We start from the raw sequence: 25,787 nt of genomic DNA, 5'->3' as shown, positions 1-25,787 counted from the left end.
AACACCTACTAGCTCTGTAGCCACCATTTTTACTTCTGTAAACAGAGCGGGTTGTGTGTGACGTCTTCTTTTCCTCATGTGGGCCGCTTTGAGGGCCGTGAACCGTTCACACTAGCGCGCGTTTGCTGTCACATTTTATTTGTAGTGTGAACAACCAGACAAAAAAAAAATCGGATTTGATCAAAAAACCGAAATAGACCTTTTAGTGGGTCTTGGATGAGTTTTGAACCACTAATTTGTATTCTTTCTGCAGAATGCTGGTTTTACTGAAGTGAACTCCCTGCATCTTTGTATACACAGTAAATTATAGTGCATTGTTAGTATATCACCCTGTGATTGGGACATCACAACAATTTGCCTCATTAAGTAAATCTGACTATCATATAAAACTTAAATTCCTCTTATTTTCCTTTATTAATCTGCCGTGTAACTCATTTCCTTCTCTATGTTCAGCATTTCTATGACTGCAGAAAAATTTCCTCCATCCATCAGTTATCCCAGCTAACCTGAAGTAAAAATTATGGTTATCCTAAAGACTGCAATACAACAAAGTACATTACTAATGAAAACTGATTATACAGAAACTTAAGCACATTTTTATCAGTTAATATAGATCATAATCTCGAGGTTATATAGCATTCTGTCCTTCATCCAGCAACTACTCAAGAAGTAGTTTTTATTCCAGCATTACAATGTTCAGAGTTCAGCGGGTCATTTAACAAAAAACAAACAAACACAAAGAAAACCTCTAAATTTATCACCAGGTTATGGCATGAAATGGAAAATGCAGCTATAACGAACATGATCGACTCCACTTTGTTTATTATGCTGATGGTTTTAATGAATGTTTGGATAGCCAGTTAAAAGGAAGAATTCTTACTTTGAGTTATCGATTATGTCACTAGTTAGCGAACAAACTAATGTAAGTCTATTAGCCACAACCAACCAACCGCACGACGTCATGTTGTGGCGTTGTACTGACAGAAGATGGCGCTATGCATGTTTTTCAAACTTTATCTTCGGGCACTGATTTCTTAAATCCAGCGTCACAGACACTGTTCATTTTTGAGAGCAGAGCTTAAGGGTGTATATTAGCCTGTATGTGTGGAGCATTTCATGTTCCCTTTAAGGTTGGTAGTTCGATCTCTAGCTGCTCCAGTCTCCATTCTGCATGCCAAATATCCTTGGGCAATGTTTGAATGCATGAATGTTAGCTAGAAAGCACTTAGGTGTAGATAAAATTGCTTGTATGAATGTTTGTAAATGGGTGAATGAAGTGTGTTGTTTAAAGTGCTTTGAGTCTAGAGTAGAAAAGGTGCCACTGAGGTGCCATTTCAGGACATAACACAATTCACTGATCATATTAACTCGGTTGAAAAAGACATCAACCCATTTCCTTGCAGATGTATTCAGGTCTACTGTGTGTCAGCAGCAATGAACTAAGAAAAAGACATGGGTCTACTTACAGCTCCAAAAGCGGCAGATGTTCAAAGATCTGCCAGGACAACGTGGTCAACATGGGGTTCTTGGACAGGTTTCTAAGAAAGAGAACAAGAAAGTAACAGAGAGTGTCAGAAACCTCACTTCAACGTGACAATAAAAGCTCATGGATGTTAGGTTTTCTACATGATGTTTTGTAATGAGTGCAAAACACGAGGGAAAAGTGAAATTCATAAAAGAGCAGAATTCCACTTAGGGTGTTTAGTCAGTTTAAATCGACTCTGGTTCATTTTCCCACTTAATGAAAGTTGTTTGAGCAGATGTGAACAGTAATAGTGTTTCTGACCACTGGTATACCACAACTGTACCCTTTCAACAGCTACCAAACGTTAAAGGACCTAGCTTGTATGAGCCTTATGGGATATTTATATAAAGATCCTCCAGCCTCAAACGGTATTACCCTTCAAGGACCTGCAGTTCAGAAAAGCGCCCCTCAGACAGCCAAACCCATCTGTTCTCTGATTCGATAGTTAAATTTGTGATTGACATGACATTGACCAATCAGCTGAAAGGAAGAAAAATCGGGTCAAAATCCATACTTGTAAGTTGAAACCTGAGTGCAGCGTTTCACACGTATTTTTTGGCTATGTCCACACACAAATCTTTTTTACGCACACACAAATTCTTTTTACACATATAAATCCTGATTTACAAGTACAAAATATTTATGACCACAATTTGAGCCCATAGCACTCCCTCACAACTATAGGAATAAGCCCAGGTTTCTCTTCAGTGCTGCAAAGAGGCTGACAAGGAATCAGAGCTCTGTTTAGCCGAGTATTCCTTTAACTTGAAATAGGCAAGGCAAGGCAAGGCAAATTTATTTGTATAGCACAATTCAACAACAAGGTGATTCAAAGTGCTTTACAGAGACATTAGAAACAAAAACAAATAAAAAGCATGATTTAAAATTGATTAAAACAAGCAAACAAACAAACTAACTAAACACACACATTTCACACCTGTTCGCGCGATCTGAACCCTTATCGCAAGGGGAGCTACCAGTCCTTCTGTGGACGAGCTACTTTCTATTTTAAATTCCCTGAATTTAAAGTACTCTCTAGACCCAGTCTAGACCCAGTTGGGGAGCTACCCAGAGCAATAGTGAGGACTTCACAAATTTCTTCATAATTAACCATAAAGAACCAACCATTCCTCAGATACATCATTAGGTACAACCACTTTTAAAATAAAGAACTGCTGATATTTACTTGTATTGTCTTTCCTCAGTGATTTTTCAGTCACTTCAATTACTTCCTCCAAACCATTAACATATCTACTTGACTCCAAATCCTACCATTAATTCATTCTTTAATCTGAAATATGATCAATCTTTATAGAGATCTGTATCACATGCTTTTAAGGTTGCAATAATTACACCACTTTTTTAAAAAGCAAAGGCTTTTTAAATTAACTGATCATCTACAAAAGAGCAGTTTATTCAAAGAGTTACATTCAGCATTTAGAGTTTACCACAGCTGCATGTTCTCCTTAAATTGCTGGCTGCCTTCTTATGGCTTCTTATCTTCTTATGGCTCAGTGTGTGAAGAGGACTCTCCATGTACGTGAACAAACCAAGGATAATTATGGAGTTCCACAGGGTTCTGTGCTAGGACTAGTTCTGTTTACATTATACATGCTTCCCTTACGCAGTATCATTAAAAGTTATAGCATAACATTTTCACTGCTGTGCAGATGACACATAACTTTATCTATCCATGAAGCCAGATAACACACACCAATTAGTTAAACTGCAGGAATGTCTTCTTGAAGACATAAAGACACAGATGACCTCTAATTTTCTGCTTCTGGCTGTCCCTCCCCAACCCTGGTTCTACAGGAGGTTTTTTCTTGTTAAAATGTACTTTTTCCTTCCCTCTGTCACCAAAGCACTTGCTCAAAGGGGGTATATGACTTTTGGGGTTCTGTCTGTTTTCTTTGTATTATTGTAGTGTCTTAACCTTCAAATATAAAGTGCCTTGAAGCAACTGTTGTTGTGACTCGCTGCTATATAAATAAAATTGAACTCAGTTGAAAACAAATACTAGTGAGCTTATGGTCAATGTACTAATTGATTACTTGTCCTGACCTCCTTTGATAGAACACAGAACAGGTATTTAAATAATCACCCTGCAGTGGTTTGAATCTCATTTATCTGCTTCCATAAGAAAACTGTGAAAACAGCAACACACACACACACACACACACACACACACACACACACACACACACACACACATCAGATGTTCTGCAGTATGTTCTTGCTTTCATCTGAACTTTTGTATAGTGATAGGATTAAAGCAGCTGATAGTGCTTTGTCCTTTTCAGCTGAGAAATTAGAGGGTGGAAGAAAACACAGAGAAGGAAAAAAACAGAAAGAGGAACAAAAAAATTTGGAGGAGAGGAAGAAAAATTTATTAGAAAAGCGAAGCTGACGGTTTGAAGAAGAGACTACCACTCACACCACAAGCAGTGATGAAGAATATGTAGCCCACTGAATGCACACTACTGGTCAAAAGTTTTAGAACACCCCAATTGTTCCAGTTTTTAATTGAAATTTAGACAGTTTAAGATTTCATTACACTCTGAAATGAAAGCATAGTACAAATAAGCAATTTGAGTTAAAAAGAGAAATTGTGGAATAAATTTATAGACCAAAATGTATTCTAAACCACCTTTGGCAGATTTAACAGCTGCACACACCCGTGGCATTCTTTCTACAATAGAAATAAATATTCAATATTAACATTAATAAAACTATTAGTAATAACAAATATTATTAAGAAATTTCTTCCCATATCTTTTGCAGAAATTCCCATAATTGTGTGGCACTTGTAGGTTGCTTTGCTTTCACTCTTCTGTCCAGTTCATCCCAAACCAGTTTGATGGGGTTTAAGTCTGGAGACTGTGCTGGTCACTCCATGTTTTCAACTGACTGTCTTGTTCTTTTTTTTCCTAAGGTAGTTCTGGCATAGACTTATGTTTTGGGTCATTATCTTGCTGTAGGATGACCCCTGATCAATTAGGCGCATATCAGAGGGTATTGCATGGCGCTGCAGAATGCTGTGGTAGCTGTTTTGGTTCAGTGATCCTCTCACTCTGTACAAGTCAACGACCCTGGATCCAGCAAAACAGCCCCAGACCGTCACACTTCCTCCTCCATGTTGGACAGTTGATGCCACACACTGTGGAACCATCCTTTCGTCTACTCTACGGCGTACAAAGATCCTGAGTGATGAACCAAAGATTTCAGATTTTGATTCATCAGTCCGTAATACCTTCTTCCAGACTTGAGTAGTCCAATGATGGTGTTTAATGGCCCAGAAAAGCCTCTTTGTCTTATTCTGACATCTTAGCAATGGCTTTCTTGCTGCAACTCATCCTGTCAAACCTGCAGCTCAAAGTCTTCTCTTGACAGTTGACAATGAAACTTGCTCACTACGACCTCTATTAAGCTGTGCTTGAAGCTGTTGTGCTTTGAGCCACCTGTTAACTCTCAAAAACTCACCCTCTGATTCAGTTTCTTTTCCTTTTTATGGTGAAGGAAACTGGAATCACTGACACCTTGACTTTCTTTGCAATTTCTCTGTAGGAAAGACCTGCATTTATAACTGTTATGATGGTCTGTCTCTCTTTCATTGTTAATTGCCTTTTTCTTGTCATTTTTGTAGCAACACAGAGAACTATTGTTCTGCAGTACAATAATGTTCCATTGATACTAATGAGGGTATGCTGCAACAGTGTGTTCCAACATAAACCCTTATGCAGACAGAGGGGGTGGTAAGTAATCCTGAAAAGTTGGAACACCTGTAGGAATTAGTAGCACCAGCTTTCAAGACTTGATAAACCTTCATAGCTGCAGAACAGCTTTACATTGTTGACCCATTTTGTGTTCGTTGAAAAAAGCTTTTTTGTATAATTCTGAAATGTAGATTATTTTTCAGTTTTAGGTAACCTTAGCTTATTTTTTTCAATCTCTGGCAGTTCACCACTTACATTTGTACCATTTCAAGCTATCCATTGGACAAACCTGCTGTTGAGGACTGCGCTTGAATATTCCCAGTACATTTATCTGACAGCTGTAGCTTTTAGCTAATTCTAATCACCAAAAGAAATATAATTCTCCATCTTCTCCAGCAAAGTTCTAGGTGCAGCAAAACTTTTCATTTCAGATTCTGTGAGAGTAAATGAAGTGCACATGACAATTAGCTTTCTTAAATGGGATTCAGTTTTAAGTGTCATCAACTTGTCCATTTCCTGCTACAACAAACCAAAATGCCCACTGCTCACAAACAATAAACTCTGTTTTTCTCTTCTGTGGTCACAAATTCTTTGATTTTGTTCTATTTGTTCCTCTCCTCTTCTTTCAGCTGGTGATGTAAGAGTGTTTATTATTCATAGCTGCTGAGATCCAATACCTCATCAGTATTCCACTCAGGATTGGGAGAGAAAAAGCATGCAAGAAATATAAAATACATATTTTTTTATGTAATTTCTGATGAGTCTTTAATGCTGTTTGACAAACAGCATTAAAGAGTCGAAATGTGATCTTTGGATGTATTTTGCTGTACCCAGTGATTCACAATAGAGGTAAAAATAGAAAATATAGTGATGATAAAAATCCAGGTCTCATTTTATAAAACCCTCCTTATTCCTGTCAGCCTTTCTCTATACAAACCAGTAATCACAGATCTTACTGGCAGCATTTCCTGCTTTAAAATAATTTAGAGCATAAAAATTACATGAAATTAGAAAAAAAAAAGTATTTCACTCACAGTACTGCACACACTACCACAGTGTCATAATCACTACAACTGATCATATAAGACTAATATTCTACCATTCTCAAATTTCTGTTTGTACTAACGACCATTGTGTTGCATGTCATGCACTCTGAGGATGGTGGGACTACAGATTTATCTTCAACCTTCTTAACACACACACACACACACACACACACACACACACACACACACACACACACACTAATTTATATTGCTCAAGAACATAAGTGTGTGATGGTAAAGTGCAAACTGCATCCAGCTAGCCAAGAACCCAGACTGATATTAAAGCCGAGTGAATGCTGACCTCAGCCCAGCAGTCTGACCCTGACCTTTAACAAATAACAAGGGGTTAAACAGTCTGTCTTTCTAACTGTTCATGTTTCTAAAGTAGAATCGCTGTGGCTGTCAGCTTTGTGTTCATGCGTAAATACTAAGAGAAAGAGTATGTGTCTTCATAGTATAGGGATTTGTGTTGGTATGTGGGACGATAGTCTGTAGGTTTATATTATAAAATGGTAAATATGTTTCAGGTCATTTTACAAAGGAACAAGAAAGTAATGTAATATGTAACAAATTACTTTCTTTGGAGAGTAATAATTACTGTAACGAGTAATGTGCAATAGATTACTTTTTTGAGTAATGACCTTAACACTGATCACAACAAAAATGGGAAATGCCTCCGACATGCACAAACATTTGTCCACACAGCATGCAATTCCTTGGCGAAACCAAACAGCCACTCCTTAAACCATTTGATTTTAGAACTGAAGCAGCCTCTTGGATGAGAGGTGAAACATCTTCACAAAACTTTAAAAAGTCCAGTTGCTTTCTTTCCAAGCTCCTGAGACATAAATAAGGACAGCTGTAATATTAATGTATCTACATGTGATCTACATCTGAATCTGTGATGGGAGTTTATGGGTAGTGGAATCAGTGCAACACTCCTATACTCATGGATCCATGGATGACTGCATATATTACAGTAATGCATATCTGTAGTGACTGTAGTGAAATCTTATCTGAGTACAATACTAAACACAAGCACTGGTGATTAGTATGTGCTATTTTCAGAAGTGACAGATGTGAAATGACAGGTGTTGTTGCGGTCAGTCATTCACTCTGTCTGTGACACAATACTGAGTGTGTGGTTGTTTCATGTGTCAGTCTAAGTTCTGTCTGTTCTGCTCACCAAACCACTAATTGTGCTTCAGTTTTAATAGAGTTCCCTGCTTGTAAACACTAAAAAAACTTTAAAGGGACACAATGTTTATTTCCATTAATACACTCTGCTACTAGTTTATTAGGTTTTTTTATCAGTCCAATTCAAAAGTGTCCTGTGTTACTGTGTTAAAGAGACAGTCGATATGTGCAGGGTGCAGCATGGACAGGACAAAGGGTTTGTATGTGCCCAAAAACGGTAAGTGTTTCAGTATCAGTATTATCAATCAAGTTTTTGTGTGTGTGTGTGTGTGTGTGTGTGTGTGTGTGTGTGTGTGTGTGTGTGTGTGTATACTCACATGTAGCGCAGGTGTGGGTTCTTGGAGAAAACGCGAGCCTGGATCGTATGTAGGTTGCTCCTCATAATGGTTCTACCACACACACACACAGACAAAGAAGAGAGAAAGCACTTTGAATAACTTTCAGCTCTGTTACTCTGACAAACAGACAATTAAAAATGAATGAACGAATGAGCAGATAACAACTTAACAACTCGAGACGATTTATAGTTGGATCAAAATCAGGTCAACTACACAACAAATGTGAAAATCAGTGAAAGTATATTATTATTAGAACTTATTATCCCACTTCTGACAGTGAGTTTCTTGCTTGAAACAGCGCCAATGAATGGATTATTTTCCATTTTTGCTCGTAGTACATCTGTATATTTGCTCTCTGCTTAACTTATATACAGTGGCTTGCAAAAGTATTCGGCCCCCTTGAACTTTTCTGCATTTTGTCACATTACAGCCACAAACATGAATCAATTTTATTGGAATTACATGTGAAAGACCAACACAAAGTGGTGTACACGTGAGAAGTGGAATGAAAATCATACATGATTCCAAACATTTTTTACAAATAAATAACTGAAAAGTGGGGTGTGCGTAATTCCAATAACATTGATTCATGTTTGTGGCTGTAATGTGACAAAATATGGGAAAGTTCAAGGGGGCCAAATACTTTTGCAAGCCACTGTATATGTCATGTGAAAGTGTATGAAGAGAGCTGCACAACAACCAACATTTAGCATATACCTGTAGAAGCAAAAGATTTCAGCCAATTCTGGTCCACTTTAAATCCGGAGGGGAAAGTAGGCTGTGCGAGTTAATAAGCAGCACTGCCCAACCGTTGAGGCAGCAGTAAATCTGACAATTTTTAAAGGTCAATGGCCAACAACTAGCACATTTTGCTACTCAGACTCTTTCACCTGTACTGTAACAAATGTTATTTACAACATTTAAAGAAATAAGTTTGGTCTCAAGAAAAGTGAGGCCAAAATTAAGAAAGGTGTTGTTGCTGGTTCTAAAAATCCATGATCTGATATTTAATGATGAGTTAAAAAGGAAACTCAAGTCAACTGAATGAGTGGCATGGGAAGGATTCATACAGGTTGTCAATCAGAGCACACAATTACAAAGAGCTTTGGATAACATGAAAGCACATCAGCTAATGAGTGACAGAATGTCAGTGAAGATGCACTTTTTGAAATCACACTTTGACTTTCTTCCACCAAATCTGGGCGATGTCAGTGATGAGCTAAGGCAAAGATTTCATCAAGATACGAAGGTGATCGAAAGTAAGTGATTTTGGTTTTTTTGGAGATCTTTGCTATTCCACAGTGTTAAGCGCACTAATTAATAAACTAAACAGATTTACAACAATTTGCTCACCTAGAACATGCTGAAAATCATTTAATAGGAAATTATATATCAGCACAGTATTATGTATGTCTGTGAAATAAAGCTATAATAGAGGCTATTTAGTGTTTTCTATGAGAAACATTAATGGAAATGGTTGTAGAGTAATAGCCTCCAGAGAACCAGCCTATTCATTGATGTCCTCTGTGATGGACATTTGTTTTCGTTCTCTATCGTTTGACTTATTTGAGCTACTCTACTAAGTCTTGATGTACTAAAAAGAGTACAACCTGGGCTTTCCATTGATTTCTCATGTGTTTGTGTGGCCTCTATTAGATCCAAAGAGAAAGGAAATCACAACAAAAGTTCAATGGAAAGATTCTTTTTTCCACGGTTCTGAGGAGGAAAGTCCAAACGATAGTGAGCCTTTCTAATATTTCCCTAGAAGTGCCTCTTAGTCCTTAACCAAACTCTTAATACATGTTAAGATACACACTGATTTTAGACAGCAGTATGTCATTTTGAACTCAAAAGCATACAGGAGTTATGGCAGCTGGGATGAAACAAATCTCATCTATAACTTGCATCTTGTTGTGGAGACAACAAATGTTTAGCATAACAAGAAGAGAAAAGAAAGAAATGGAGGATGATAAAAGAAAAAAATTGACTGGTCAGAGATGCACAGAAAGAACAGAGCAGCTGTGTCTCTTGTTTGGAAGTTTTATGGTTCATTAAAAAACAAGTATGATTTGAGTACCAGTATACCCCAGTGGGTTGAGCAGCCGACCCAAATGCTGAACGGCTACTGCAGATCTGATTCCCCATGCCAGGACATTCCCTGCGGATCATTTCACTTGCTCCCTGTCCATCCTTTCCTGTCTGCACTATTGTCCTGCCAAAAAAATAAATGAAAATTTAAGGCCAAAATTGAATCTTAAAAAAAGCTGTAACTATAGTAACCTATTGCTAGTAAATCATAATGATTTAACAAAGTGAAGAAAAATTCGATGTGGAGGCCAGTGAAAAGCTGCTCTGTTGTTTGTTTTAAGGCACAGTAAAGCCACATTTTAGGTGTGGCCAAGTGACAAAGGGTTTTTGGTTTGGTGGCCTCAGGATCACCTCTATTTTGGGCGGATGATGTAGCTCTTCCGGCTTCATCAGGTGCTTGCAATGGTATTGGTTGAAACCAACAGTGAAGCAAAATGACTGTACAAAAGATGGACGACCTGGCTCCACTTCCTCCCACTATGCAAAATTGAAGCCAATATGTATTGCTCCAGGGGACTGTCATCTTATATAAGCTCAAAGATATAAAATGATCACTTTTTAATCCTAGTACAGCATCGAGTCAGTCAAACTTCTGGGATGTTGATCTGGTAAGTTAATTGGCAGAGGGGGGTGTTGATTGGTTTCAGCTTCGTTGGTATAAATTAAATTAAAGATGCACTAGAGAAGAAACAATAAGAGAACCGTGGAGCCTGACTGGCATTTGCCATAGAGTACCAGAATTGGCGGGTCCACTACTGGCACCCTGTGCTTTTCACAGATGAGAACAGGTTCACCCTGAGCACATCTGCGGTTAACATTATGCTGCCTGTAACATTGTTCAGCATGACCGGTTTGGTGGTGGGTCAGCAACGGTCTGGGAAGACATGTCCATGGAGGGACACACAGACCTCTACAGGCACCCTGACTGCCATTAGGTATGAGGATGAAATCCCTGGACCCTCTGTCAGAACCGACACTGCTGCAGCGTCGCAGTGCAGTGAGTCAAAATCACTCAAATGCTCATGCTTTCCCATTTTTTTCTGTTCTTAACACATCAACTTTGAGCACAAAATCTTCATTTGCTCTCTCATAGGATGTCAACAGTTCTACAAAAATTTGGATTTGGTTCATTCTTCATGTATTGGATCAAAACACTAAGCAGTTCTCAAAATGCACGTGTTAGGACAAATGACCTTACTTTCCAAAGCTTCAATCTAAAGAGGGACACCAGACAGCGCTGTCTGCTTTCAACCTCAGTTTTAGTCATTTTCATCAAACTACTGTTATGGAAAAATTCTAGTTTATCCTCACATTTAGATTTATATGTTTAGAATCTTACTGTATGATTTTTGTATAAACCTTTGCCTGCTTAAGATGAAGCAAGTGTGTGTCAGTATGACCTCACAAAGAACTGCTTAGCTACGCCTAACGATATTGTGGAAGGACGAAACTCCCAAGATGACCGGTGTCAGGAGCTTCCTGGGAAAAGATAGTGGCAGTTGCTCTCTGCCCAGCAACAGCCCGTGGGACAGAAACCTGTTGTAACTAAAAAGATGCAGAGAGTTGTGTGTGGAGGGGTATAAAAGAGGAGCTGAGACATCCCAAGGGCAGAGCTGGCATGACTGTGAACTGTGATGGTTGATGTGTGTGTTGGCTCTCCTGCGCAGTAATAAATAGCTTGATCACAGCTCTTTCCATGTTGCAGACTTTATTTACAAAATTCCATGACACTACTAGCAGCAGCAATCCGACAAAATGTAGATATAAATAGATACAGACCACAAGATAAGCCTGTATGCTGATGATGCATTACTGTTCCTTGGGAACTCACAAACCTCTCTTCTGAAGACAATCACACTCATAGATAAGTTCTCATCCATGTCAGACTACTCCATTAACTCAACAGTTCTGCCTCTGAACTGTAAATTTCAGAAGACCTCCATCACTACACTACAGTCGGGCAACATTAGGTATTTAGGTATAATTTTTTCCACCAGCCTCTCGGTATGATTGAACCATATCCCTCTAGTAGAAATGGTAGAAGATAATCTCACGTTTTGGAAAACTTTACCTATAGCACTCAATGATCAGTCGTCACAATTAAAATCTGCCTAAAATAAACTACTTGTTCTCACTGATCCCTAACAAACCATTTACTGCCTGGTTTAAGACACTGGACTCAAACATCTCAAGTTTGAAAACTCTACAAAAGCCAAAACACAATGGTGGTTTAAAACTACCAAATTCTTATTATTATTTCTTATCCAATAGATTGCTTATATGCTTCAAAATGCATCAAATCAAGCTCGCTAGGTAGCCCATGGCTGGACCTAGGACAAGCACTCTGTGGAAAAGTAAAAATCTCTAATCTGCTTTTCATAAGGCATAAACCTTTCACCATGGAACGAGAAAGGGATAAAACACGTAGGAAATGTTATTCAAGGGGAAAACTTTAATGCCATTTCATTTAATTTCAGGAACTCTCATCAAGACATGGAATCAGCAACACTAAGTTTCTTGATTATCAGCAACTGAAATGTATCACACAGGAAAGATTTAATCCCGATCAACTGAACTTAGAAATACCTACTTTGGTAACAGAATTTTTACATTTCTGTATATCAAAATTTGTAATAAAAGCTTACTGTATATAGTAAGTTTTTATTAAAAAATGATGATTCAATCTTCCGACTACAAAGTGAGAGTGATATCTTTCCGTCAATCCAAATCACAACTTCTGAACACAAATACGCTTAAATACATTCAAAATGACTAAAAGCCCTTCTTACAACTTATACAATGTACTTGTACAAATATGCAATATACAAAGATGACCACTGCTGGGACTGGTGTCACACCTGTCTCCTCTATTTTAATAGCATTCTAGTTTTTCACACAGTCATGCTCACTATTTACAACTCATACACTCACTCAGTATAGAGCGAATGAGCTAAACAATTTCTTTAGCAGGCTTAGTTCACAGAGATGGTCCTGTACCACAATGCTGTAAAATACTCAGTTTAGCATCAACTACCAGGCTGCAGTCCATGAAAAATTCTCACTTCACATTACCCTATTTTGTAGTCAACTGCCTATCAGATGTAATTACTCAGTTGAATTTAACCAATGACTACACCCTGTAATACAATAACTTGTGGAGCTGGTGGACTTTCAGCATGTCACATCGCAAAGGAATTTTGCTCACTCTTTTTTTAATATGTAGCTCCTTGTTGTTTTCCTTTCTATTTTAAAAATTAAGGATTTTGCTTTAATTTATTTTGAAAAACTTTAGCTATTTCTGATACCAACAGAACAATTGCACGTGGAGGAAACACATCTATTACCTATTGTTGGAAGAAAAATAACTATAAAGCTATGCAGGTTACTTTAAGTTTGTTTTCCTATTGAAATTCTAATACCATGATAGTGAAAGAATGTTTATGTCATTAGTCTACCTGTATTTATGGAAGTAAATCTAATTACAATTAAATATCTAATTGAATGGAATCAGTGAAATAAAGTCCTAATAGCTTTGACAATAGTAAAAGTAAAAAACAAAGAAAAGCTGGTTTAAGTAAGTCACCAGCAATTGGGGTGAAAGCAAACCAACCTATTCATGCACTGTTAAATGCTGTTTTCCTCGACGCCCTCTCTTACCTAGATTTGAAATAAATGACAAAGGCAACTCCAGACTAGCCATTTGTGTGCATGCATGCATTGAATTCTGCACGTAATCTGCACCACAAATTATTTTGCTACCACAATAAAACAGGAAGTGAGGGAAACAGACATAGAACTAAACATGGGGGAATTAACACAGAAGGGAAAGGCTGGAAAACACTAAGGGACTCCATAAAGATTAAAACAAACTGAAGATATTTAATAAGAAACAGGATTTGAAATTCAACACACAACTATGTATCAAAGCACTGCTAACAGCCTTACTGGACAATATTGTTTACTTCCCAAGTGGTCCAGCTCCAAAGTATGCTGAGGTGCTTCCTTTCATCTGCTGTAGACTAAACTGTGAATTGTGAACAGATTCTTTCCTGAGATTGGGATATCTCTGGGTCTAAATATTATTAGAACCCCATGCTTGGGTCAGTGGGTCTTTGAAGTGTGCAGGGCTGCTTGAACCTCTTTAGAGGAAACATTTGCTTTTGCGCATGTGTTTTTAAAGCACTGGTCTGATCCCCAAGAATAAAGTTAAATTTCACTGGCCAGACATTTCAGTGATAACATGTTGTAGAAAATGCCTTACTACTTACAGCCTCTGTAAGCCGGTGTAGAGCTCCATATCGAAATCCCTCAAGGTCTGCAGACCAGTCCAATTCTCGATGTGTCTGTAAAGGAATACAGGCAAGACACTGTAGTAGGGTGTATAATGTATCAAGTTACAAGTAACAAATTAATAATCTAACAATTTATTTCATGGATCAGATTTGTTGGGCTGTTTATTCTAGGGTGACCAACCGTCCTCTTTTCCTATATTCTGACAGAGGACCCGTGTGTGTGACATCACCCCCAAACTGCTGCTTGTTCTGCGCTCACAGACAGGACAGACAGCGCGTAGCAACGCACCTAATGATGTTTAAAAGATCCCAAAGCGCAAGTCCATCTTTCAGACGAACTGCAAAAGAAATTTCCCTCGTACCGACCATAGCTGGATGGTGATTTTTCGTTTTTATGGGCCGATGGGGGTTTTTTTGTAACGGTATAAACAATGAAAGGTGGTGGATTGGCCAGATGCTGGCCGATGTGTAAAAATAACTCAGTTGTTTGGTGGTGGCTGTGGCGGAGCTTCCACAGAGGTCAGCAGGTGGATGAGGGAAAGGGGAGGCAGGAGGAGGAGAGACCCGAGGCGGTTGCAGGTGAAATGAACTTCAGGTAAGAAGTTATGACCTGCAGTCTGAGTCAGATATAAACCAAATTTAGGTGGAGTTTATTTTCATTATTGTTAGGTATTTTAGTACCATGGGAGCATTTACTGGATATTGTTTTATAGTGACATTATACAGGAAAACTCTGTCATTCAATAAGGCCCCATTGTTTTAGTTATTTTTCTCTTTGACCCAAGAATTGATGTGTGAGAATCACAGGCTGGTACAAGGTTGAAATACCACAGAGATCACTCCCTCAGCTACATTAGTTTCTTAATCTTTTAGACGCCTGTTGAAGGCCAAATGGTTTGTTTCAGATTTCACTAATGAAAGAACTCTTCGTTTTGTGCCTTGAAAATATGTCGCTGAGATAATCACAATTGTAGCTGAACTGATACACTACACAAAGGATGCTTCTTCACCCAAGGGCAGGAAGACGCTCCCTTATCTTGGTCTGTACTGGTTTAAACTGATAAATCTGCTGTCTCATGAATTTTACCCTCTATATAAACTGTTGTACTTGTGAATAAAGTTGAGTCACTTTGGGAAGACAATCTGAAGCAGTCTCTGTTTTCTTGTTCTCCCAAGCTGCTCCCGAGCTCGTACTAACACGCTGAATGGCATGCTTGAATATTACTTGAGAATATATTTGACTGTGTTACAGACTAAGGGACATTCTCTGCTGATAGGTGAAGGTACATTCTCTGCTGATAGACGTCCACGCCTCGAAGGAAGTCGATCCACGGATTAGGCCCTGGAAACCGTTTCCTTCAATTTTGGTGTCAGAAGTGGGATCCTGACGAAGGTAGGCACTCGTCTTTTATTTTATAAGACTGTGTTATGCCTTTCTCAGTGATCCACATAGAAACGGGATACGCTGACGAGGCCTTCTTCAGTGGCCCACATAGTAACAAGTGGGATACGCTGAGGAGCCTTCGTTAGTGGCCCACATAGAAACACAGGAAGTTGCCTGTTGTTTTGTAAATAAAAGCAGAAAGGACACAGGAAGTTGCCTGCTGTCATAAACTAAGAAGTTGCTCACCAGCAGAAAGGACACAGGAAGTTGCCTGGGGTCATAAAACAAGAAGTTGCTCGTTAAAAAGTGAGAAGTTGCTCACTAAAAAGATAAAATTGCTAGCAAAAAATCAAGTAACCTCAGGTGTGCCACAGCAAAAATAAAAACTAACTTAAATCCTTCAAAGCGTCCAAACCCCTCTGGAAATCACTGACCATGGGTCAGAATAATTCAAAGACCTTAGACGGGTCCGATAAAAAATCAAAATTAACTGTAAAACCGAAAAAAAATAAAATATAAAATCACAAATAGCGGCTCAGTACGACTCCCACTTCCGGTTACGTTTAACCCACGCTCGTGAATCAATGAAGACTTCCATGATTACGTATCCAGAACATGCGGAAGTGCTTACGTGACTGATTTCGTCTCGAACTTAAGAACTGTAAGCTTAATGCATCCTAATGTATTTCCGGAGCCCTATCCCAAACGATTATCGCCAGAAAACAGGTCAGTAGAAATGTTAAATACTATTTGTGATAAGGAAAGTAGGCTGATTAAAAAGTCCTGTAAAAAATATATGATAGAATGTCGTGATGTGACCAATCGCATGCTACCACTATGGAAAAAAGGACCCGAGCCAGACGTAAATGCTTTAAATCAAGCCAGTGTAGGCTCTAGTAAATCCACTGCAGAAAAAACTAGCCTTATATGCCCATCCGTTCAACCTACGGCTCCGCCGCCTTATGATGAAAAAACAGAATTAATAGCTGCTGCTGCGGCTGCACGTCATCAGCGCGTATATCCTGATATAACAGCGGAATCACAAAAGAGTGAGGAAGGCACTGAAATGACACCTAAATCAGAAGAAGATGACTGGTTTAACCTAGATCAAAGACAGTAACGAGAATACACTGAACGAGAAAGAGAGTTACAGGAACATAAAAAGCAAACAAAACAGTTAATGGCAGAGTGTGAGGAAATCATGAAAGATCCTTTAACTGAACGTACGGAAGCTGAACTGCAGCAAGCCGTTTCCGTCATAGATAATCATGTTCAGCGCCACACTAGAGTAGCGAATGGTTTAACTGTGCCAAAAGCAATAACTAACACCAGAAATTTAATAAGGAACTACTTAAAGCAGAAAAAAGAGGAAAAAACTCAAGAGGGCCCCCACAAAAACACCCGTTATAAAGAAAAGCAGGGATCACAATTTAATGACGTCAGCACCTCCCTTCCGTTCATGATAATAGGGGACATGTGTTGCATTCAACCCCCTAAAATTTCAGAGTTAGCAGCAACCATTAAAGAACTTCCCGATCCTCTACAAAATCCTACAGCCTTTGTTTCTGCATTACAGAGAAGTACCAGATACCACCACTTGGGTGGGCCTGACTATAGATATATATTATGTCAACGAATTCCAGGTGTGACTGAATCTCAGCTTATTGAAGAAGTAGAGGAACTAGACCCTAAAAATGACCAAGCAGCCAACACCACCTCGTTTTTGTGGATAAACGATGACAAAATCACAGCCTTTTTTCAAAATCTAAAGAAATTTCTGCTCACAATGTCTAGAGATAAAATTGATTTAAATGCAGTAACCATGTGTAAGCAAAAGCCAGATGAATCCATTCTAGTTTTTATGAAACGTTTCACGCACTGCTGGACTAATGAGGCATGCATGCCTGAAGGAGGAAATGATCAGATTTTCATAACAACATTCTTAAACAATATTCATCCAGAATGTTCACAACTATTGAAGCTGACTGCCACTGATAATCTCTATGACATGAAAATAAAGAACTTTATCACACTTGTCAAAACAAAAGCTGGTGCAGATCTTTTCCCCAACAGCACGAAGGCTAAAAGTGTTAAGATGATGTTGAATTTTGATGTTGAAGGCTCAGAGGAAAGTGAAAAAATGATGTATGCAGGGGCCCCGCCCCCTCAACAAGCGCAGCAGGGAGATTTCAGAAGGAGAGATAGGAGTGGAGACGTATGTTTTTACTGTGGAAAAATAGGACACTGGAGGAGGGGATGCAAATCAGCAGCACATAGGTCTCAACCACAAAACACAGGACCAGCTCCTGCCACTAGGCGTCAGCAGAGCTCTTACAGACAAGGTAACTGGCAACGCAGACAGGAATCACATCAAAGAAACGGCCCCTTTGCACTTAGGCAGCAACCTTATAATCCACATTTTAATCCCCATCCATATGATAACGAAAGACTGGACCAACCATAGGGAGGCCCAGGTGATGATGAGGGACAGTGTGAAGCACTACACACGATGCTGCATTTGCAATTGTCCCGTAACACAGAAAGCTTGCCCATGTTAGATATAGAGATAGGTGAAAAGACTTATTCTTTTTTAGTTGACAGTGGAGCCACTAAAAGTTCACTGTCTGGAAAATTCTATAGTGGGCCTGTTTCCTCTGTGTGCATCAACACCATGGGAATAAACGGAACTCTAGTGCAATGCCCCAAAACTCATTCTCTAAAAACACGCTGGGGCCCAAAACCAGACGAAATTACATATCATCCATTCATAATTATTCCAAACTCGCCTGTGAATTTATTAGGCAGAGATTTAATGGCAAAAATGAACTTGTGTATTTCATTTAACACAAAGGGTGAAATGTTTGCAGATACTGATAACAGCTATGTTTTCTAATGCTCTTGCAGACGTAACCGCGAAAGCAGCTGCTGCCTCACAGCAACCACCCAGAAAGGAAGTATTATCTTTGCCTTTACAGCTGCCACTTGTCACACTCCCAGACTATTTAGAAACAAATGTTGACCTAAAATTCATACAAGAGCAAGCCTCTGCCTTAGATTACACTTACTGGGAAAATAATGATTGTACCTTAGATAACAGAGACGGCTTATACAAAAACCTTGAGGGTTTGATTGCCCTCCCATCTTCACTACTGCCAATCCTTGTCCGCCATTTTCACGGTGTGAGTCATGTTGGACAAAGAGGGGTAATAGGAGCAATAAAATCAAGATTTGTAATCGAGAAAACATCACACGCAGTAAAACGCATATTAGCAACCTGTCTAACATGTGCACGAACTAATGTAGGAAAACCAAAAGCAAAACATCAGCATTTACCACAACCAGATTTCCCATTTCATACATTACAAATTGATTTTACACACATGCCAGCACAAGGAAGCATCAAGTACTTACTGGTAATAGTGGACCAATTTAGTAAATGGGTAGAAGCTTACCCAACATCAAAAGAAACTGCAGAAGTAGTCTGTCAAAAGTTGTGCAATGAAATAATACCCAGATTTGGAATACCTCACCAAATTAACAGTGATAGAGGACCTTCATTCACATCAGAAGTAATTCAAAAGTGTGCTAAAACTCTAGCAATAGACTGGAAATATCATGTGCCATACCACCCTCAGAGTTCAGGAGTTGTAGAAAGAATGAATAGGACCATAAAAAATCGCCTGACTAAAGCAATGATAGAAACAGGAATGACCTGGATCAAACTACTTCCTCAAATCCTCTGCGAGATTAGAATGACTCCATCCGCAGCAACCAAATTATCTCCATTTGAAATAATCATGGGAAGACCGTTTCCAACACCATGGTCAGCCTCCAGAGGGGCACCGCTATTGGAAGGGGACATAGACACTGCATTGTCTGACTATGTTCATAACTTGGTAGAAACACTGAATAATAACTATCAGAAAGTTTGTCTCTCTCAGCCTCTCCCTTCCATAGATCCAACCCATCCGTGGAAACCAGGAGATGCGGTGTTGGTAAAGTCCCTAAAACCAAGGGCACTCAGGGAGGCCGCGTGTTCCAGCCCCCAGACTGTACTTGCAGTGACGAGAACCAGCATCCTAACAGACGGACAACCTCAGTGGATTCATGCCAGCAGGGTTAAGACCAGCCCCACCAAACCACCTAAGGCGTCGGATCAAGTAGATGACGACTCAGGCGAGCCAGCGCCCGGATCCAATCCACCTACACACACACAATCACTGATTAACACACAACGCCTGAAAGAGCCAAGACTCAGAAAGCCCTTTGATCCCCCGCCTGAACAACAACAAGGTACTCGAACATCCAGCAGGAACAGAAAGCCTAGAGTACCACACAATGTCTAACCTGATAAAGATAGACTCGTTTCATCCTGATAATGGAGAAAATGAAATGCCCATTGTCATCACACGACGCTTATACGGTGTCTCTCGAACCTGGGACCAGGCCAGGAGACGACTAAAGAACTGTCTTTTTTATATATTTAGGTTATTAATCATATCTACTGCATTAACCTCAGATGTTACCAATGATGTTCCTGATGTGTATATTGAACATTAGGTTGTGAACTATTACATTTTATGATTTGCTTTTTATATTATGTTATTACATTTGTGATTTTTCGTTTCTATTTGAGTTATTATTTTAAAAAATAATAAAAGAGGGGAACTGTTAGGTATTTTAGTACCATGGGAGCATTTACTGGATATTGTTTTATAGTGACATTATACAGGAAAACTCTGTCATTCAATAAGGCCCCTTTGTTTTAGTTATTTTTCTCTTTGACCCAAGAATTGATGTGTGAGAATCACAGGCTGGTACAAGGTTGAAATACCACAGAGATCACTCCCTCAGCTACATTAGTTTCTTAATCTTTTAGACGCCTGTTGAAGGCCAAATGGTTTGTTTCAGATTTCACTAATGAAAGAACTCTTCGTTTTGTGCCTTGAAAATATGTCGCTGAGATAATCACAATTGTAGCTGAACTGATACACTACACAAAGGATGCTTCTTCACCCAAGGGCAGGAAGACGCTGCCTTATCTTGGTCTGTACTGGTTTAAACTGATAAATCTGCTGTCTCATGAATTTTACCCTCTATATAAACTGTTGTACTTGTGAATAAAGTTGAGTCACTTTGGGAAGACAATCTGAAGCAGTCTCTGTTTTCTTGTTCTCCCAAGCTGCTCCCGAGCTCGTACTAACACGCTGAATGGCATGCTTGAATATTACTTGAGAATATATTTGACTGTGTTACAGACTAAGGGACATTCTCTGCTGATAGGTGAAGGTACATTCTCTGCTGATAGACGTCCACGCCTCGAAGGAAGTCGATCCACGGATTAGGCCCTGGAAACCGTTTCCTTCAATTATGCTGACCTTTTACAGTCAGTTACAATAACTCGCACTGCGTACTAGCTATCATGACAGAGTTTCTACAGCTGGGTGGGTGCTATGATGCTACTGATGTTGAACTTTATTCACAAGGTTAGTTATTAGAGTTGCCAACCGTCCTGTAAAAAGCGGAATCGTCCCGTATTCAGAGGAAATATTAAGCATTTCGTATTCAGGTGAAAAGGAACAGTTTGTCCTGGACTTCAGCTAGAATGGAAAAAGACACAAAGCTGGAGTTATTCTGCATCGTTACGCTGCACAGCTGCTTCTTCTTCTCTCATTCTCTCCCCCTCTCTCTCCTGTTGCTCCTTCAATCATGACACTGATCAGTGATAAGTGAAAGAAGAACAGAAAGAAGATACCGCCAGATGTCGCGCTAAACAACAGCAGCACGTTTAAGCTTGATCAGCTGTTGTTAGAATTTATTTAATATTAATTTCTAGTATCAGCTGATGTTTGCTGGAGCCACAGCTGTAAAAGCTGCTGGTCATGATGTCGGTTTGGATATGTGGTGAGAGGGAAACATGAGGATGAAACCAGGAGATGTCCTTACTGAATCATCAGAGCTGAACAAGTGATGGAGAAACAGGTTTACCTTTTAGGTGACATGAATGAGTTGAAGGGAAGTTATGAACTGTTTCTGAGAGACAAATAACACCAGGATCCTTTTTTATGTAGCTGACAGCTGGTAACTGTGCAGGGGTGGGTCTAGCAAAGCTTTGCCAGGGGGGCAGGTAGGGCATTAACAGGGAGAGGGGGACACAAAGAAATACTTTTCTTTCTTATTCTCATTTAAAATCTCTCACTTTTATTAAACTATTATCTGAATCTTACAACCAAAGTTTTTACCTGATGTAAAATGTATAGAAATCATACATATACCAACAAGACAGTGTATATCACTGTCACAACAGCGTTTGTTTTCATTCAAAGGCTTTATGGTTTTTCCTATAATACCTGGTGGGCCGGTCTGTAGTCAAAATGCCGGGGACGATTTTATGTTTCTTTAAGCAAGTTCTTCATGACTGAGCCAAGTGTCCTCTTTGTTGGAAATCTAAATATGGTCACCCTAGTTTATTCTATAACATGTCAGATAGTTAGCCCTGTAGCCCAGTTGGTTTCCTCCAGTTATGCTGGCCTCCTGCCACAGTCCAAGGACACTGAAGTGTGACATGTTAGGTTGACTGATTATTCTAACGTTGCTGTAGCAAAATAAATATTTGATAACTTTGAGCAGAGTGGTTGAACTGATGATTGCCATATGACATGGTATAAATACATTAGAGCAGGGATATCAAACTCATTTTACATGGTAGGTCACATACAGCCCACTTTGATATTAAATAGTCGGTTAGATCCCAGTTACCCCTGTACAGGAGGTCTGGACCAGCTCTCCATCTAACGGGTCAGAGTCTCTATATCCCTATGGGTATCACCATATTAGATGAACTGAGACTGATTTAAGCCGGTGTTGATGAGACTCACCATGGTAGACTGACTGGACCAGTGAAACTCTTCTTTGTGTCATTTTAAAGTTTACTTATACATTTAATTTCAATTGGTTGTCTCAGTTTTTCCAAAAGATTAGAAAATACTGCTTTAGTTAATGAAAAGTGTCCGTTTGACGTTTTTGGCTTTAATTTTAAGAAATAAAGGTGTAAAACTGCAGAAGAAGTTTTGGTAGCTCATTGCCCAAACTGTCCTGTAATTACAAAGCTATAGCACATAGAAAGAGAAAATGCTGAACACAGACTTAATTAAAGAGATGAATATTTGGTGGAGATCAGTGAATACTGCACTCTAGAAATTGATCAGCTAGACACAACACCAGTCCAGATATCTCTGAGTATTTCTCTCCATATTGCATATTTACAGCAGACAGTTAAAAAAGTGGTCAACCACATTTTGAGCAGTAGTGCTATTACGTAACCCCCAGGTAAAGCATGCACATACTGTAGTCTTGAGGTTACTAAATATAACAGAAAATGTTCAAACCAACTATTTTTGTGCCCAACAGTACTACTACTGCCTGTCCTTACTCCTCCTCCTCTCTCTAGTCCTCCTTTCTATTTCTACCCCTCTCCTCTTTCCTTCCTTAACTTGGCACTGTTTGAAAAGTCACAAACAAACCATCAATGTTTGCTTGCCAGAAGGAACTGCAATGTTACAGCAGCCTCCTACACACTCTGCCTCCAAAGTGTGAGAAACACAGCCGTAGAGAGAGGGAAAGCAAATTTGGAAAGAAATTCACAGACCGAATGTCATCTGTTTGGTCGTAGGGATGATGACTGCCAAGTGTGGAGCTGAAAGAGCAGTTTATTGCTAAAGTCTTTATTCGTTTCCCTTCTTATTTGATGTAATTACAACAAATATATATCAATATATTGTTTTAAAAAGCACATTTTATTGCACATACAGTGTTGTGCAAAAGTCTTGAGCAATCCCCATTGCTTTGTATTTTACTTACATGGAGCCAGACTCTTAATTAAATAATTCAAGTGATCTTGAGTAACAGTCCAGGTCTGTCAAAGTTTTTCTTTGGACTTTTTCACTTAGTTTATTATTGTGTAATTCATTTATCATTGACCTGAATCACCCAAGCATAAAAAAACACCTAACTCAAGTAATGAACCAATGTGGTGTATGCACAGAACAGTCAACTTGGGATGTCTGTAAATGGACCGATTATTTTACAGTGCTTACTCTACTTGAGCATGCAGAGTGCTTTATATAACATGCCTCATTCACCCATTCATAGAAGCATTTGTTTTATATGTCTTAGTGTTTTTTTTTTTAATGTTTTGTTAAACTGTTAAAACATGGGTGATGTCAGCTTAAAAAAAAACTAAAAGCTTTCCACCTTTAAAGTGACCTTGAAATTTTTGGATGGAAAATTTCTAGTTTATTCTCATATTTATATTTAGGTGCTTAGAATTTCACTGTAGGATTTTGTATTTTCTTTTATCTCTTAGGTGAAGGACATATGTGTCAATATGATCTGCTGTAGGCTGCTTAACTATGTTATCTGCCGACTGTTAGGGTGTAGAAGGATGAAACTCCTAGAAAGACCAGTGCCAGGTGCTTCCTGGGACATAGATAGTGTGAGCTCGCTCCCTGTCCAGGAATTGCACAGCAAAAGCTTTGGGGGGGTGGACTGAAAAACCAGTCCCCATGGGACTGAAAAACCATGACTATTAGGCTACAACAGTCATTTTGGGCGATTGTGGCTCAAGAGTTGGCAGTTCGTCTTGTAATCAGAAGGTTGCTGGTTCGAGCCCCGGCTCGGACAGTCTCGGTCGTTGTGTCCTTGGGCAAGACACTTCACCTACCGCCTACTGGTGATGGCCAGAGGGGCCGATGGCGCGATATGGCAGCCTTGCTTCTGTCAGTCTGCCCCGGGCAGCTGTGGCTACAACTGCAGCTTGCCTCCACCAGTGTGTGGATGTGAGAGTGAATGAATAGTGGAATTGTAAAGCGCTTTGAGGGTCTCGAAAAGCGCTAAATAGATGCAATCCATTATTATTATTATTATTTTAGTATTAGCTAATAAACAATAATTGTATTATATACTACATTAGCTAATATAATATGGTCAACATTACATTTATTGTATTATAATATGAAATATTTTTAATTCTAAATTTACAGTAGTGAAATTGAATTCAAATAGCGAGCTTCAGTAAAAACTCAAGAAAATTCTTGACTTTAAAAAGAACACAAGCTGTGATCAATTGTATGTTTGTGATAAAATAAAGTGTACACTGATACATTAAATATACCTTTATTTCCTGTTAGAAAGCTGAATCATGCCATATCATAACCATGATTTTTGCTGAATGGGTCAAACAGAGATTTTTTAAAATTGTGGAATTGTTATTTATTCACACGTATCAGCATAAATAAAGTGCAAAATATACAAATAAGCATATACATCTCAAAAACACTTCTCAATTTTTGGTTCAAAAATTTAATTTGTTATTTAGTACGGAGGTGTTCAAAAGAAAGGTAGAACAATGAGTCTGTAGCCATCTGTAAAACACGATGGAGGCGCTGACATGTTTTTGGGCTGAATTTCAGCCAGCGTTGTGAAAATTGATGTAATTATATACACAGACAGGTACCGTCAGTTTCTGATCATCCATACAGTGCCAACTGGGAAAGATCTGAAACTTCCCTGTCTGTCATTTTAAACTTCAATTACACATTTAATCCCCGTGATATCTCAGAATAAGAAATAACTGCACGAGTATGTCTATTTTTTTCTAAATCATAAAAAGGATGCTGCTGTAGTCGGTGAATTAAATCTGTCAGCATGACTCTCTGTGCTTAAACTGTAAGAAATAAATGATTAAGCCATATTCTTAAAAATTAAAACACTCAGTGCTCATCAGTGAACTTCAGGAAAAAGTAATGAAGGTTAGAATTCAGCAAGTCATCTACTATCGATCCCTGGCTACTCCATCGCTATGACAAATATCCTAGGGCAAGATACTAACCCCAATGTCTCAAGTTAAAAGTTTGGTGGAGGTGGAATTATGGTGTGAGGGATGTTTTTCAGGAGTTCACCTCCCTACTAGCAGTGTATGGAACTCTTAATGCTTTAGCATACCAGGACATTTTGGACAATGTCAGGCTCCCAACTTTGTGGGAACAGTTTGGGAATGGCTCATTCATGTTCCAACATGACTGCACACCAGTGTATAAAGCAAGGCCCATAAACATCTGAGTCAGTTTGGTGTGCAAGAACTTGACTGACCTGCACGGAGTCCTGATCTCAACCCTATAGAACAACTTTGTGATGAATTCGA

The 25,787-nt window shown here is 39.0% G+C and overlaps 1 protein-coding gene across 3 annotated transcripts in view; it reads right to left on the bottom strand.

Annotated features, from left to right (window-relative positions):
* The window catches only part of ntrk3a (neurotrophic tyrosine kinase, receptor, type 3a), a 90,621-nt gene that overhangs the window by 54,969 nt on the left and 9,865 nt on the right, over positions 1–25,787 (bottom strand). For 2 of the 3 annotated variants that reach the window (XM_085283123.1, XM_085283125.1), the window contains exons 2-4: positions 14,179–14,253; positions 7,802–7,873; positions 1,467–1,538 (exon numbers count right to left, since the gene is read on the bottom strand). In XM_085283123.1, coding sequence (XP_085139249.1) covers positions 1,467–1,538; positions 7,802–7,873; positions 14,179–14,253 — 219 coding nt within the window. Of the gene's footprint in view, positions 1–1,466; positions 1,539–7,801; positions 7,874–9,899; positions 9,977–14,178; positions 14,254–25,787 lie in introns of those variants that run through there. The other variant, XM_085283124.1, reaches the window with a different exon arrangement.

The sequence above is a fragment of the Mchenga conophoros genome, linkage group LG7, assembly GCF_057382185.1.
Source record: "Mchenga conophoros isolate Kocher_MC1m ecotype Shallow Benthic linkage group LG7, M_conophoros_male_GT1.1, whole genome shotgun sequence".
Classification (NCBI taxonomy): domain Eukaryota; kingdom Metazoa; phylum Chordata; class Actinopteri; order Cichliformes; family Cichlidae; genus Mchenga; species Mchenga conophoros.
This window is presented reverse-complemented; position numbering and strand designations above follow the sequence as displayed.